General features: G+C 58.5%; 1 protein-coding gene across 6 annotated transcripts; it reads right to left on the bottom strand.

Annotated features, from left to right (window-relative positions):
• Positions 1-4,190: 4,190 nt before the first annotated feature.
• On the bottom strand, positions 4,191-14,997 carry LOC136116282 (uncharacterized). Of its 6 annotated transcripts, none has more exons than XM_071802930.1 (4): positions 14,771-14,997; positions 12,817-12,908; positions 10,323-12,134; positions 8,006-9,681 (listed from the first exon to the last, which is right to left on the bottom strand). In XM_071802930.1, the coding sequence occupies exons 3-4, from the start codon at positions 10,771-10,773 to the stop codon at positions 9,065-9,067; spliced, it is 1,068 nt and encodes a 355-aa protein (XP_071659031.1). In that variant the 5' UTR covers positions 10,774-12,134; positions 12,817-12,908; positions 14,771-14,997; the 3' UTR covers positions 8,006-9,064. The 6 variants fall into 6 exon arrangements, 2 of the variants coding, with proteins under 2 accessions (XP_071659031.1, XP_071659030.1); XM_071802929.1 differs by having other exon boundaries at positions 10,323-12,343; positions 14,771-14,996; XR_011736768.1 differs by lacking the exon at positions 8,006-9,681 and adding an exon at positions 4,191-7,999 and having other exon boundaries at positions 10,323-12,908; positions 14,771-14,993.
• Between the last annotated feature and the right edge of the window lie 719 nt (positions 14,998-15,716).

Below are 15,716 nucleotides of genomic sequence, written 5' to 3'. Positions count from 1 at the left end.
GATGGGTCGAAGATTCTGGTGGCCCGAAGCTTCCTCCTGGCTCTCAGAACAAAGAGGCTCCTTGGTGTTGCTTCCTTCCCATTGTGTTCCCCTTTTATTCAATGTACCACTTGAAGCTTCTGGGGCAAGATGCTACTCCAGGAGCCACAGGGAAAAGGAGCTGGACAGTGCATGGTCCTAAACCATCTTGGCTTCCAACCCCAGTGGCATTTGTGATCCTCAGATCACCTCCCTCTCACTGGGAGCGTCTACTCCTTTTCTGACAGGCAGCTTGGACTCGTTGAGTAGGCAAGTGTGGTGTGCTGCCCACCTGACGCTTCTCGTCTTTCTCTTTTGCTCATTGTCCTTGGACTACGTAGCTGAAATAACCCTGTACTTCACCGGCTGAAGTTCAGTATTCCATGGTGCACCACATGCTCTTGTTTTCTCCACCCATCTTTCTGTAGGGTTTCAAGGAAGAACACGAGGAGCAGGGAACGTTCCTGGGACAGTTCACTTTCCTGGCGGCGCTGAATCCCAGTCAGACCTTCCAGCTGAAGGTATGGGGACACAGAGGGAGGAGAACTGTAGGAGAGGAGGAGAAACGCGGCTGGATGGGGAGAGGCTTCCCTGCCAAAGGGAACAGGCAGCCCTGTCCTTGAGCGTGTGCCACGCTGGCCTTTCTTCTGCTCTAACTTCCTGGTGGCGGATGCCTGCGCTGCCGCTTTTCTCTTTCATTTTGGGTTTAAACTTCAGTACTTAGGAGCATTACAGTTGAAGGTGGAATCAGAAGGCAACAAGACATGTTGGGACTGCCCATTGGGATAAAAGCCATTTTTGGAGCTCCGCATTGGGATTAAAAGGCATTTTGGGACTCCCCATTGGGATTAAAGGCAGTTTTAAGGTTCTCCATTGATCCCCATTGAACCCCATTGACTCCAATTGACTCTCATTGACTCCCATTGATTCCCATTGACTCCCATTGTCTACCATTGACTCCCATTGACTATCACAGAACCCCATTGACCCCCACTGAGAAATTTGTTGGTTTCAAGTCTCCCCAGAGCAAAATTTGTCAAATGCGAGGTGAAATTTGTCAGTTTTGAGTCTCCCCAGAGGAAAAAAAATGTCAGTTTTGAGGTGAAATTGTACACCAGCACTGGGTCTTCTGACTGTGGAAGCCTGTGCCCCAAAGCAGGCGAGAACTTTCCAGTGTATTTGCTGAGGCATCTGGTCGCTGCTTCTTCCTGTGCTGTTCTCATGGCCCGATGTGGTTGAGCAGGATAAGAACGTCTGCACCACGACAGGTCAAAAGCCCCCGCGGGGCAGCAGGAAGGAAACTGTTGATGGAGCCCATCGCCGCAGTGCTTCTGTCAGTGCTCACGGGCCAGAGAGGAAAAGGTGACTCATTTCTCCTTGTCATTGCAGAACGAGTTCCCTGGGGTCGTGAATTACATCAGGCTGGAAGTGCTGAGCAACTGGGGCCACCCGGACTACACCTGCCTATATCGGTTCAGGGTGCACGGTGATCCACCCAAAGACGGGGGAGACACCGCAGTTTCATCTGTCAATAAATTCCATTAATGTTCACCCCGTCGAGTTCCTGTCTGCTTTGCCTGTGTTGCTGCCTGGTCCTCCCTGAGCTCACTGGAGCTCCCCATCCTTCTCTAAATCCACCAGTTTATGGGAGACTTCAGGAGTCCACAGCAAGATTGTCCTTGTTAGGGAAAACAGGAAAACTCAGTCACAAATCTGCAGAAAGCCTGACATCCACACACTTGCTGCGACACAGGAACATCAGCAAGGCCCTGCCTGTACACCAAAGATTAAATTAATGGACAGGTTTCCTGTGCAGGAAGCAACTAAGGATGAGCTGAGTGTCACCATCTTTTGTTACCTGTTTTCACAAGAGGCAGATGCTGCTTCAGCTGCCATCTTCCAGTCTGTTGCCGATAAGAAAATGGAAGTGTGGGTTTTTGTAAGAAGGAAACGTTAATTGGAAAGTCGGTTCATGGACTTATTTGCCTCTCTGGGCACATATAGAGTTAATAGCCAGGAGCTGTTACAGAGTGATTAGCAAAGCAATCCCAGGACACTTAAGAGATCCCATACCCACACCAGTCTGTCTTTCCTTTTCACCCGAGTTCCCCAAGCCCCAAGGCCATAGAGACTCATAGGGACCCATAGAGACCCATGGAGACCATAGAGACCCATGGAGACCATAGAGACCATAGATGAATGAGACAGGTAAACTGAGGCAGTCTGTAAACCTTCCAGTACCCAACCACACGATCCAACACGTCCTCACCAAACACCGCTCCCCTTCCCGCCCGTTGATGTCACACACAGACAGTTCCCCTCAGTCCATGCGCAGCCCCTGTGAAACGTCCATGAAATGTCACAACAGCCCGTTGAGCTCCCGGTGTCCGTGGCTTTGGGCTCCATCTGTTCCGTGGCCGCTCTGGACAGCACAGGCGTCGTTCCGTGGGGTCACGGGCACCAAACTCAGCTCGGGTGGGAGCCAAGAGGGTGCCCTCGTGTGCAGGGCCCAAAGCGCCATCTGTAGCATCTGCCCGTCCTTTGAGTGCCCAGAGCCTCCTCCTTGGGGCCAAATCCTCATGTTTAGGGTCCCAACGTGTCTTTTATCACCCACGGCCTCTGTCCAGAGCCCACAGATTCATTTTTAGGTGGAGCCACTGCCTGGCAACAACCACCCAGAAGTCTATGGGGAGTCAGTGGACCCAGGACAGCCAATCACATTTGAGGAGGCGGGGCAAGTCAAGTGATTGATATGTAACCAGCCAATCAAGCTTTGAGGTCTGCAGGAAAGGTAGGAAGAGGTGAATGAACTGGGCAGCGTTTAGGGGCGGGCTGTGCTGGCTGCGCCAATCACGTGTGGTGGGGTGAAGCACATGGATGATTGACAAGTGGCCTGACCAATCACTGGATGGGAGGAGCTGGGGGAAATCCTGGACAGCCAATCAGAGGAAACATCACCTCAGGGCAGGGTGGGCCCCAAACCAGGGCAGAGTGACAGCCCAGGCAGCCAATCCCAGGCAGTATCACCTCAGGGCGGGAGACTGACAGCCCTCCCAACCAATGGTGGTGAGGAGTGATGAGAGCAGAAGGCGGCTCCGCGGGCGCCCAGGCCGAGCTCTGACATGGCGCACGTCAGGCTGCCCCGAGCTCCAGCAGCCCTGGCCCAGCCCCGGGGCCCCTTCCTCTCTGCCACCCTCCCCGTCCCTCCCGTCCCCCCAGCCGCCCCCCTGTTCCAGACCCCGCGTCTCCGTGGCACCACCCGCTCACACAGTCAGGATCCCGGGCCGTGCCGCTGGAATGCAGCCGGGGCCATCCGGCTAATCGCCACCGCCGCCGACCGCGTCCAACCATCGTGGCCCTGCTGTACCGTGGGCCACAGCCCCCGCCGTGGGGCAGAGGCCCCGCCAGACCCAGCACCCGCCATCCTGACAGGGCCTGAAGAGGGCCCAGCATCTAAGAAGCTCCATCTCTGCTCTCTCACGCATGGTGGGAAATGCCCCGTGGCGCTGGTTCCAGCAGTGGAAGCGGAGCCGCTGGCAGCGGAGAGCCCAACCCATCTGGGCTGCTGAATCATGGAGATATTGCTGCCCGCTGGAGAACCTGCCTGTGAGAGTTTGCCACGGAGAAGCCGTGTGCCCGAGAGTCCGTCCAGTGAAGAACCCGATCGAACAACCAGCAGGGGGATCGAGCTGCCCAGGTTAAAGTGGCTGAGATAGATTTGCATGGGCAAGATGAAGGTGAATTATTGGTGGCCCATTGGGCCCACGATGCCCCAGGTCATCGAGGAAGGGATGCAACATATACACGGGCTCATGGTCGAGGGGTGGACTCGACCACAGATGCTGCTGTTCAGGTTATTCACCACTGTGAAACATGCGCTACGATCAAGCAAGACAAGCGGTCAAAGCCTGTGTGGTATGGGGGCGACGACTGGAGTGTCTGTATCACAGCGCCACAAACCTGCCACGGCAAGAGCTCCGTGCTTACAATGGTGGAAGCCACCACTTGATGGCTGGAAACATGCACTGTGCCCCACGGCACCGCCCGCAGCACTGTCCTGGGCCTTGAACAGCAAGTTCTGTGGCGATGCGGTGTCGCTGGGGAGTAATTTAGGGTTCTGCTCAGTGCAGAACAACACTTGGATTTCTTAAAGACAAGTGCAACTTCAAGAATTCAGTGGCAGGTTCACTCTATTATTTACTGCATGGGGGAAATACGCCAAGCCAAATGCTGCTGGCCTTCTCTCCAGATGCCTGTAGCCGTTCACGGAGCAAACTGCCAGGATTCTTGCCTCCCTGAAAACCGTTCGCACTGGGGTCCATGCTTAAAGCTCCAGTGGCAAACTTCTCTGATTCCACGTGGGCTTTGTTGTGTTGAGCTGTAGACATCGTTTATTGTCCATAACCTTGCAGGTGCTGTTTTGCCTGGACGCAAATTCCTTTCTTCTCAGCAAAGTGCAATATAGGCCTTATCTTGAAAGTGTTCAGTGTAGTTTGTAGTTGCTTTTGGTAGATATGAGCAGAAGTTTACAGCTTAAAATTTTAGCAAATCCAGCCTACCAAGTAACATGAAGCAAAGAGTATATTAAAAATCATACAACCTTATGTCCCTAAATAATTCATTATATTTAGTGTGCATCTACTTAAGGTAAATGATTACTATTAAACTTAAATTGGGCTCATCCATTGACCTCTGAGTAGTAAAACCCTTGCCACACAGCTTACTTATTTAGCTGGGAGAGCTCAAAGCGGGCTCCTCCAGGCTGTCGCATTTATGGAGTGAAGTGGTTGATTCGTAGTCAAATTGCACACAGCAGGAAAAGTTTGCATGAGACTCCCTGTGCTCACAAGTTCCCAGCGTTCAGTTGCCGTTCTGCTTCCTTGTGGGTCTCCTGGCAGGAGTTCTTGGCCTGGTTACAGCTCAGCCCCTTCCCTCCTCTGCATTCTGGACCAAACTGCTGCGGGTTTGGCTGGGGGTGATTGGGGGGTCGAGTGCATCTGTCACACATGGCAACCCAGAGAGAACTGAGCCAGCCAACGGGATCCTTTCCGCAACATCCTCATAGACACCTGGAGCAAGGAGCGTGGCATTGAGTGTGTCTGTGACACCCCCATCGTGCACCAGCCGCTGGGAACATGGAGCGGTGCAGCAGACTGTTCAAGACTCTGCTCAGAGTGGGATGGGTGATGAACTTTTAGAAACTGGGATGGAAATTTAGCAGCCAGGTGCCCAGGGCTGAGCTGGCCTGTGCCTCCCAAGGGGACATCCTGACCCTCCCCACCCAGGCACAGGGTCACAGTGGGGCCCTTTGTGACCTCACTTGGTGACACCCACTGCCCCGCATGTGATCAGTGCAGCTGTGTCCCCAGCCCACACTGTCCGACAGGACGGTGACGGGACAGGGTGCGAGCACGGAGCTGGCGAGAGCCCCGAGCGTAGCCCACGTCTGTCAGAGAATCAGAGAATTTTTTGGGTTGGAAGAGACACTTGAGATCATCGAGTCCAACCACAACCCAGCTCTAGCTGCCCCTGGCAGACTCGGAGCAAGGAGCTCCTGAGCTCAGCTCACGTCTTTCCCCAACGAGGAGCACACGAGCGCAGCCCACACCTTTCACCGCTGCCTCTGGCAGAGCTGCAGCACCGAGGAGTTTTGAGGAAGCGTCCGCCTTCCCCATCCATAGTCCTTCCGTTTGTCTGCAAAATGGCAGAGAGGCCCCCCATCCAACCTAGGCTGGCCTGGCAGGAGGAGGTTGGGGCTCCCCAGGAGGTCAGATCTCCACCAGAGCCCAACCAGGTGGATGTGGTCCAGCCACTGCAGATCGGTGAGTGAGGGGCCCTGATTGTCTGGGCGGGGTGGGGCCCAGCAATCGCTCTCTGCTCCACACCAGGATCACGCTTCCCCTCACGCTGGCAGGGGGTTCCATGGCTGGTGGGCATGATGCTGCCTGAAATCCAGGGCTGCTCCGAGCTGGGAGCCGGCCCCAGCACAGCTTCTGCGGGCAGAGGGGACCCAGCTCCTGCTGCAGGGCACGGGCAGCGAGAGGCAGCTGGGCGGGCAGGAGGCACCGTGCTGCGGGATGGGGACCTTTCCTGCCCGTCTGAAGCGAGTTCCTCACCCACTGCACTGGGGGCTTTCCCCATCCTGCCTGGCTCCAGCATCTCAGCCCGTCTGCCGGGCACCCTCCAGCCCCACACGCACGGGGAGACTGTGCCGGGGCAGCGGGCACCGGGATGGACGTGGGGCAGAGCTCCTTCCTCTGCTCTCTCCTGCCTGCAAACCCTCTCTGCAGCCCTCCCTGCTCTCCTCCTTTATTAGATGCTGGCTGGTTACCTGTCTACCAATTCGAAAGGAGACGCGTGGACTCCATCGTGTCCTTCGTCAGCAGCCCAGAAAAGGTAACCGTGGCCGTTTGGAGGGCGGCTGAGCCGGTGTCTGCTGACAGGGGCTCTGCTGCGGGGCTGCTGGAGGGAGCTGGCTGGGCAGAGCTGCTGCTCCCAGGTCTCCAGTTGTCACTGGATCCCCATGCTGTGGTGCCACTGGCTCTGTGTCCCCATCTCACACTCCCTGTTTGTCTCTCTGTCCCCTGGCTGCCAGGAGGAGAGTCAGAAGATTCCATTTCTTCAGAACATTTGTGACCTGTGCTACAAAAGCAAGCGCCACGGCCTCCCACAGGGCCTAGATCTCTTCTGCCAGAGATACGAGCTGGCAGAGAATATCAAGGTGAGGGGACACCTGGCGTCTCTGGGGAAGGGGGCGATGCCCCCGGCACCCTGTGAGGACAGCGTTGGGCAGGGCCGGGGGCTGGCGGCACTGGGTGCTGGTGGCACTGGGTGCTGGCAGCTGCCAGGTCCCATCCCGGCTGTGTTCTGCAGGTGCTGCTGGAAGAGGAGCCCAGGAACAAAGTGCGCACGGCGGTGCGGTGGAACGCCATGCTTGCCATTGCCGAATTGAGGTACCTGCCCATCCCTCCCGCGGACCCCTGCACAAGATCTCAAGGCACTGCTCCAAATACCAAAGTGTGACTGGCTCCCCTCTCTCTGCAGCGCGGTGGAGAGGGCGCTGGAGGGCAAGGAGGCAAGCCTCCTCCAAGCCTGCTTCTCTAGTGTCTTCTTGCTTCCTCCAGAAGAGAAAATGCAGGATATGGGCCGTTATCTCTTCTTAAAAGTAAGTGCTTGGTGAACTACGGGAGCCCACAGTCCCTCTGGCTGCTCCCTGTTCACCCCGTGCTGACATATAACCAGAGATACAAGGCAGGGTTGGTCTCAGCTCTGCTTTCACACCCTCGTGCCTTCGTCCACTGCCAGTTGTCCTGGCCACATCCAGTGCCAATTGCTGCTCTGCCTGTAGCAGATTATTTGCCCCTGAGTCTCTCCCAGGCACAGCAAATCAGCACAGGAGTTGCCTCTTGGCACTGAGAGTTCAGATCAGTCCCCCGTGTGTGAAACAGATGGCAGGAAACACAGCCAAAACTCGTTGTCTTCTTGCAGGCCGTGGAAGCCATGGACAACATGCTGCAGGCATTGGTGCTCGGCTCTTCAGCCTCCAGAGTGAGCGAGCTGCTCCAGAATATCTTCCAGGTCTGGCGTGTGCAAAGAGTGGGCTTCACAAGGGCTGTTCCTCACTCTGGAGGTGACAGTGCCACCCGTGCCGTGCAGAGAGCGCTGCCGGGAGGGTGCCCACCTCCCCGGGGAGCCAGGGGCTGCCCGCCAGGCTCTTCCGCAGCGCAGTGGCCACAGAGGGTGGCATCTGCCTTCCTGCCTGGCCACGGGGCTGGCCCGGGGCGTTTGTCCCAAACCTGCGAGGGGTCCGAGGGCAGGAACCCCACTACAGGCTTTGCTCGAGAACAGAGTCCAGCCCAGGAGTTGGGCGGTGCTGCTTCTGCTGGAGTGCTGGCTGCTCCCAGGGCTCACTAGCAGCTTCTCTCTTCCCAGATGCTCTTGACATACACCAGCTCTGAGAGAGAATGTGTGCAGGAGAGGGCTGTGGGGAGGATAGAGAAGATGAGCTCTGCGCTATTCAGACATCCCACGCTGGCGGTAAGGAGCCAGGCACCCTCCAGCCGGGCCGTCTCCCCATCCCTGCACCCCAGAGCGGCCTGCAGCTCTCCCCACGCGGGGCTGCTGCCCAGGCAGCTGCTTTGGGAGCTGTGGCCGGCACGGGCCTGCAGAGCCCTGACGGCCCACCGAGCCAGCCCTGGACACGCGCTTGGGTTCAGGGCTTTGGCACCAGTATCCCAGCAGCAGCCCCAGTCCCGCTGGCCACCAGCAAGCCCTGGTTCACGGCAGGGCCAGCACCCTGTGCCCATGAGTCCAACCCTCCTCCCTCACCCCGGGCCTCTCTTCTCATCCTCCCCGTGCAGCCACTGCCGCCCCTGCTGCCAGTTTTGCTGCGGGCTCTGCCACCAGCACCGTCGGGCATCTCTGCAGGGCTGCTGGCACTGCCTGGCTAAGCAGCAGCATCAGGGCACTCGGTGTGACTTGGCTTCACTTCCTTCCTTTCTTTCCTTTCTCCCATAGTCCTGCGCGAGACACCTCAGAACTTCTGAGAGGACAGACATCGTCCTTGTGTTCATCGAGGCGATGAGAGACGCCAGCATCTTTGACAAGAAGCGGGCAACAGACTTGCTGGACATGGTCATGGAATTCCCTGACTTCTGGCTGGTGGATGTAAGTGGCCTGTGGCTGGATTGCCCTGCCCTTCAGCCCTGTCAGGCCTTGTTCCTCCCTCCATCCCTCCCCCGCAAGCCCTGGTGTCTCAGGAATCTGAAGCCACACGAAGGTGGCAGAGAGGGATGGAAGGGGCAGCTGAGGAAGTGGCTGCACTCCAGTGGCAGCACCATCCTGACCTGTGTCTCCCCCAGCTGCCAAAGATCATGAGATGCATCCACAAAAACCTGGACAGCATCAACACAGCACCAGCCCGGCAGAGCGTGGCGTCCCTGCTTCTCCTCATGGCTGACAGGAGACCTGGGGAGGTGCTCACAACGCTGCTGAGGATCGCTCCACCAGGAGACAGGTACTGGCCCCAGAAGCCATGAGGGCTTGTTCACTGTGGGGACAGGGGCACAGAGCCAAGGAATCCTGCAGGACACCCCCGAGGAGCAGGACCCTCCATCCCACCACGCTTTCCAGCGCTGGGGGTCAACCAGGCCCGCAGCAGCCACAGCTGAGCGAGCCAGCCCTGAGCCCCCCACGCTCTGCCAGCCCCACAGGAGCACCAGCTCAGCCTCTGCTGCTGCCCAGGGCATCCAACCATCCTGCAGCGCTGAGCCCGGACACGCTGCTGTGGCCCAGGCTGCCCTGCTGACAGAGCGCTCTCCTGCAGGACTGCCCTGGACATGTGGGACATGATGATCTCCACACCCCAGACCCTGAAGAAGATCTTAAAGAACTTGCGCGAAAGACTCCTGGTCATAGACTCCACGTTTCCCGGAGGCGTCATCAGTGGGTCAGAAAGAGCTGACATGGTGAGCAGGGCAGCATCAAGAGGAGCAATGTTGGCAGCTGGGGCTGGGGCATTGGGGGAGGCGGTGGCTTGGCCTTGGCTGGGGGTCAGGCAGTGGCTGACAGCTCCAAATGCCCTCCCTGCCGTGCTGGGGCCTGATGGCTGCCTGGGGAGCTTTCCAGGCACGGAGTCTCTCCAAGACATCTGCCCACGGGGGCCTGTGGGAAAAGGGGCGGCTGAGCAGGGCACAGGGAGTCATTGCTTTTCTTCCCTCCCTGCCCCGGCCCTGCTCTCCTGTATCTCCGTGGCTGTGCCCATGGCCACCACCTGCCAGGAGGCTGCCACAGAGATTCCTGTGCCACCACCTGCCACGGAGCTGGACAGGAGGCTGGTGCTCAGTGACCGGCTTTTTTTGCCAGGGTGGTCTTTGACCCTTTCACAAAAACGAAACTGTTTTTCATACAGGCAAGAAAAATACAGTCCCTCCTGCCACAAGTTGTGGGGTTGCTCGACTACGGCAACACAGAAATGAAAAGGAAAGTCCTGGCGTTCTTCCGCAGCGTGATGGGACATCTGAAGAGGGAAGAGGCCAGACCCGCTGTCGAGCAGCTGGAGGAAAAGCTCCTGCCCCTCTTTGACGATGTAAGGCTGATGACGGAGCCTGAGCCCTGTGGGTGGGCAGCCTGCAGTGCCAGCTGCCCTTTGGCCCAGCCCCGTGGGCAGCACTGGGAGCAGGCTCTGCTCCCCTGGGCTCTCGTGGGATGGCTTCTGGGCTTTGCAGCCCAGCACAGCTCCCTGCTGCACAACCTGACCATGGAGCATCTCCCCTCATGTCAGCCCCGATACTGCCCCTGCTCACCATGGGCAGAGAGCTGCTGGGATTGAAGTCCGCCTTTCTTCCTTCCTCCCAGGAGTCCAGCCAGCTGCGAGAGCTCTCCATCCGCCTCTTCCGAGAGCGGGTGCAGTCCGTGATGGCGCACGACAAGAAGAGGATGAAGAGCTACGTGCACCGTGCGCTGCTCCCCCTCTTCTTTCGTTTGAGCGACCAGAGCAACAACGTGGCCAAGGTACAGATCTCCACGCTGAGCACTGAGGCACAGAAGGGTGTGCTGGCAGCACACGGGTGGCCTGGGCACCAGGGGACAGGGCTGCTGCCAACTGGCAGCTTCCTCCAGCCCATAGGAAGGGTCCCTACAGACCCAGCACGAGTAGCAGTAGAGAAGCTGCCATGGCCATTTCCACCACCTGCCATACCTGGTCCCACAGGGCTCAGCAGCAGCCCGTGGCCACCGAGGCCTAAACAGGCGCATCCCTATGGGCTCCTCAGCTGTCCCTGCAGGCGCTGGGTCTCGAGCTTTGAGCCTCAGTCCCTGTCCCCCAGGGCTGTGCACAAGAGAGCCCCAGATGTTTGGGCCAGGGCAAGTCGCTGGCCCCAAAGGGCAGGTGTTCCAGGAACAAAGCCAAGAACAGGGGGACACCAGGTCTCTTTACGCAGACGATGGGTGCCATGTCCCATCTTCTGCTGTCCCGCAGGCCGCCAGGGAAGCCCTCCTTGGCGCAGCAGAGCTCCTGGAATGGAAACAGCTCCAACACCTGGTGCGGACTCGGCAGACATGGAGGACTGGAGAGAGCTTGGTGAGAACAGCTAAGGCCCAGGCTGGCTGAGGGCTGCCCCACATGTCTGGGCTGTGTGCTCTGCAGATGTGCCTCGCCCGCCCTGCTGCAGCCCCGAGCTGCACCCTTGTTCCCTGTCCTCAAGAACAGAGCCCCCAAGGGCTCTCCCCTCTGCCCCATGCCTGGCGGGAAGGAGGGCGCTCAGCACCCTTGGGACCACTCTGCCTGTGTCTGTCTTTCAGCCTCAGCCCCACAGGGCTCCTGGCTGGGGGGCAGGAGAGGCCTGCGGGGAAAGGGGAACCTGGGTTACTGGGAGGAGGGACTGGTCCAGCCAGCTCGGGGTGGGGTGCAGACAATGACATGCTCACACCTTTGTGCCCTCTCCAGGTGGAGCAGGACAGGAGCAGGGCTCAAGAGTTCTTGAGTCAGAGCCTGCCATACTTGAGGGATGCTCAGGCCAGCTTGCGAGAGGCGGCCGTGAGGTTCATCGGTGAGTCACAGCCCCCGGGTCCCTCTTTCAGCAGCCTGACCCCAGTCCCCGCCGCTGCCCAGGCGCAAGGAGCAGCCCTGTGGCTGCCAGAGCCCCGGCCGCCCCGTGCAGGGCCTTGGCCTCCCCTCCCAGCCCTGCCCACGTGGGTGGCCTTGGTGGCCGCCTTGCTCAGTCCCGCTATGTCAGCTCTGGGCTATCCCCTGGGGCCAGCTCTGGTGAGGGGGAGGCAACAGGGGTCTGACGGAACTCTGTGCCCAGGGCTGGCTGCGCGGCCCCTGAGGGACCGAAGGGAGGAGGAGAAGCTGGCTGAGATCTGCAGTGGTGAGTAGGAAGCTTGCTCAGGAGGGGATGCCTGGGGGTCTCTGCAGATGTGGGAGATCATCTGGGCTCTGCTCCTTTCTGTTGCAGCCCTTCAGCCCTTGGAGAAGGACAGTAAACCCTCCATCCGCTCCCTCGCTACTCAGACCATCCTCATCCTGAGCAGTCCAAGGGAGCAGCCACGATCGCGATGGTCCCTGCAGGCCCTGTGCTGCTGGCGTCGCTGACCCAGGTGGAGGAGCAGCTCTCCTTGCGGAAAAACGGCTGCATTTTAATAAAGAGCCCTTCTTGAAGCTGGGTTGGATGTCTGCCTTTCCCAAGGACCCCAGAACCTCTCTGATTGCTGTGGCACTTTTGAGAGCACAGCCCGGCATCATGGGCAAGGGTGACAGAGCAGACAGGAGCACTTGCAATGAGGGCAGCTGAGACGAATCTCACTGGGCCAGTGGGGTTTGTTCCTGGAGTCACACACAGGCAGGGCACTGTTGTGAACTCGCAGAACCCAAAGGACCGGGCTGGGGGTGTTGGAGGGACAGGACTGCATGGGATACAAGTGAGGGGTAAAGAATTCAAGGGGAGGGGACACGGGGAATTCAGGTGAGGTTGTTGGTGGGGGCAGGAGGAAGAGGACAGCAGAGGAACAAAACGCGGGGATCAGGAAAGTGTTTGGGAGGGGGTGTTCAAGGAGGGGGATCTGGGGGCACTACCGCAGTGGACAGGGTGAACGGCAAAGGACGGAGTGGAAAGATGGAAAGAAAGGCATTGGCATCCATCAAAGGGAGAGCATTTGGGGACCCTCTATAGGACACAGAGGAGATCCTGAGGAGGAGATACCTGAGGGGTCTTAAAGGATGGAATGGGGAGGCCCAAAGAAGAGGGGTGTGGGGGCACCAAGACAAGAAACCGGTGGGGGCCCTCACTGGAGCCTCACCTGCGCATCCTCTGGGGTGCACAGCAGGATGGTGAAGAGCAGGGCCACACTGAGCACTGCGACCTTCATCTTCCTCTGCGGTGCAGCGAGTCCTGGGTGATGCCAGAAAAGGTGAGGGCACCTTTATCCCTCCCAGGACGACTCCTTGCCCCTCCCCACGCCTCCAGCCCCCAGGGCAAAGCTTGGCAGAGACACCCGCCCTGGCAACCCAGCCTTGGCCCAGAGTCACTCCCGCCTTGAGCACTGATCCAGCTGCCTTCCCTGGCATCAGTGCCGCTTCCTGCATGGGGCAGCTGCACGGGGAAGGGCCCAGGCATCCACAGTGGTGAGGGGGGACAGCAGTGTGTCCCTGACAGCCAGACACCCTATGGTGATGACCCACTGCTCCAACTCGAAACCATCCTGCAACAACCCCAAAAGCCTGATCCCCCCACCTCCCAGTGCCTCTCACCTCCCAGCACCACCATCTCCCAGTGCCCCTCAACTCCCAGGCCAGTCTTTCCCTATGGAACCCCCCCTAGAGATGACACCAGCCTCAAATCTGGGGTCTCTAAGCACAATTATCTGTGAGCCCTTTCCAGCCCCTTAAATAAATGAGGGGCTGGGAGTCACTCCTCTTCTTGGGGCACCAGGGACCCCAGGATTAGGGAACTCTGGGAGGTGGGAGGACAGCTGGGGCAATGTGGACAGCTGGTGACTGGGATCCTCAGTCACTGGTGGCGCTGCCAATGGGGAGCACTGGTGAATCCTGGGCTCTGGGAGAGGAGGGCTGGGCTTGGGGGAAGTGCTGGGGTGGTGTCAGTGCCCAGCTCCAGCCCACCCCATTTCCCTTGCACCGCCAGCCCCCAACTGGTCCAGTCTGCAGCCACAGCTGAGAACAGAGCAGAGGGAACATCCCCTGCCCTGGCTCTCACCTGTCCCTGTCCGGGGTCACTGTGCCCTCCCAGACAACCTGGGTCCCGCCCTGTAGAGCTGATCCCACATGGTGGGTCCCAGTGTCCCTGTCCCCAACAAGGCTCTGGCTCCAGCCCTGTCCCTTCCTGGGACTTGGCCACAGTTCACCAAAGGCCCTTGTCCCCACCGAGTGTCCCTTCAATGCCCCCATCCTCGGCCCAGGCCAGCGCTGTCCCTGAGCAGGACGTGGCCATCCAGAGGGACGTGATGAAGCGGGCGCTTGTTCCCAGGCAGCCGCTCGGAGCTCATTGCAGGACGGAGCTCCCCTGGCACGAGGAGGGATGTTTGCTCCCACAGCGGCTCTGATAAGCTCTGTTTGCCCGGGGCCCACGGCACAAGAAGCCCGTTCACCAAGATCGGTGCCTCATAGAGTGACCGATCAGGGGATCCAGGGCAGTTAAAGCAGCCTGGAAGCCTGGGCTCCCCCAGCCCTGGCAGCGGGCAGAGCCCACAGAGAAGGGCAGTGCTGGGGCAGCGGGGAGGAGCAGGTCCTGGGGCACCCGCACGCCTGGGGCTCCCTGGCTGCCCTGGGCACAGGCTGGAGCCCAGAGGCCGGGGGGTCCCAGGGGAGCAGCTGGACAGCTGGGGTGCCGCTCTGCTTCGGGACAGCCTGGGGAGTCCTGCCGGAGTGGGGCTCAGAGCAGCTGGGGGATGGAGCTGTGTCCCCAGGGGCACGGCCTCCCCTGCCCTCTCCCCCACCCGCCTCGCAGCTCTCCCTGGCTTTTTGCGGGGCGCGGGGTTCCCTTCACTGCACCCCTGGCCCAAACATCCCCATCCTGGGGGCCCTGGTCAGCATCCTCTGGGCACTGTGGGGCAGTGTGACAGCGGGGGAATCAATGGGTTTATAACTCCAGTCTCAGTGGCTGCTGCCCGGGCGACCTGGATGTTGAGCGGTTTCCAGCACCAGTCTGTGCTCACTGACTGGAGCAGAAGAGGGATCTCAGATTCCCAAGACCCGATTTCTGTCCCCTGCAGAGCTGGCAGCCCTTCAGGGACATACCTGTGTTTGCTTTGATATTCTTCAGTGGCTGACTCTGGGCTGTGTGAGCATCTCCATGATGTACTTTTACAACCATGTTCTCCGTACAGACAGCAACACCTTGCCACAGTTCAGCAGCCTCTTGGAAAGTAAATGTGGAAAAGCAAGATGTGTGGTTCCAGCCATCTGGATGATAAAGGAAGATCAATACTAACATGACCATCTGGACAGTCAAAGACATAATACTAACATAATAACATATAAAGGGCCTTGGACAGATTACTTTGAAGTACGTTTCTCATAACTGTAAAAAGTTATAGCCCAGACTCGTGAGAATGGCATCTCGGGCCGGATAACCGCCCCCAAGTGCATGGCATGTGTGAATGTCCTTGGGCCTGGTCTGTGAACGAGTGGGAACGTAACTGAAATAAACATCACATGACTTTAGTGTGTTTTTAATAACAATTATTGGAAAAACATCTTATGTACCATCTTAGTCCAGGCCCATATCTGTCCCCCAAGGAATGTATTTTGGTGTTGGGGCAGGGGAGGAGCACAGACAGGCAGCCCGGACCCCTGGGTCCTCTGCCCTGCTCGGGGAGGGGAGGTCGTTCCCTGTATGATGGGCCCAGCACTCCTGGGCTCACAGGAGATGTCACCCCCTCCAGAAGCCATCTGCTGTTCACAAGGCCACCAGTGCAGCAAGTCAACATTTATTTGATGCAACCAGTCTGTTAGAGCCAGTAATCCTGTGTAAAATCGATGCAAAATTACCACTGTGCTTAACTACAATGTGCCATGGAACAACCAGGCACTGACAAATCTCTCTGTTTTCCCTGGGAAATCACATTTGTGGCACTTTCACCCCCAAATCTCAGCAGCAGCGTTTGTTAACACCGGTTAACAGCTTTGGGTACCCAGAGCTGCCTCCAGCTCACGTGAAAACGTCTCCTCACGCCCAGTGTGA

The sequence above is a fragment of the Patagioenas fasciata genome (genome assembly GCF_037038585.1).
Source record: "Patagioenas fasciata isolate bPatFas1 chromosome 6 unlocalized genomic scaffold, bPatFas1.hap1 SUPER_6_unloc_2, whole genome shotgun sequence".
Lineage (NCBI taxonomy): Eukaryota > Metazoa > Chordata > Aves > Columbiformes > Columbidae > Patagioenas > Patagioenas fasciata.
Note: the sequence above shows the minus strand (reverse complement) of the source record. Positions and strands in the feature narration are given on the sequence as shown.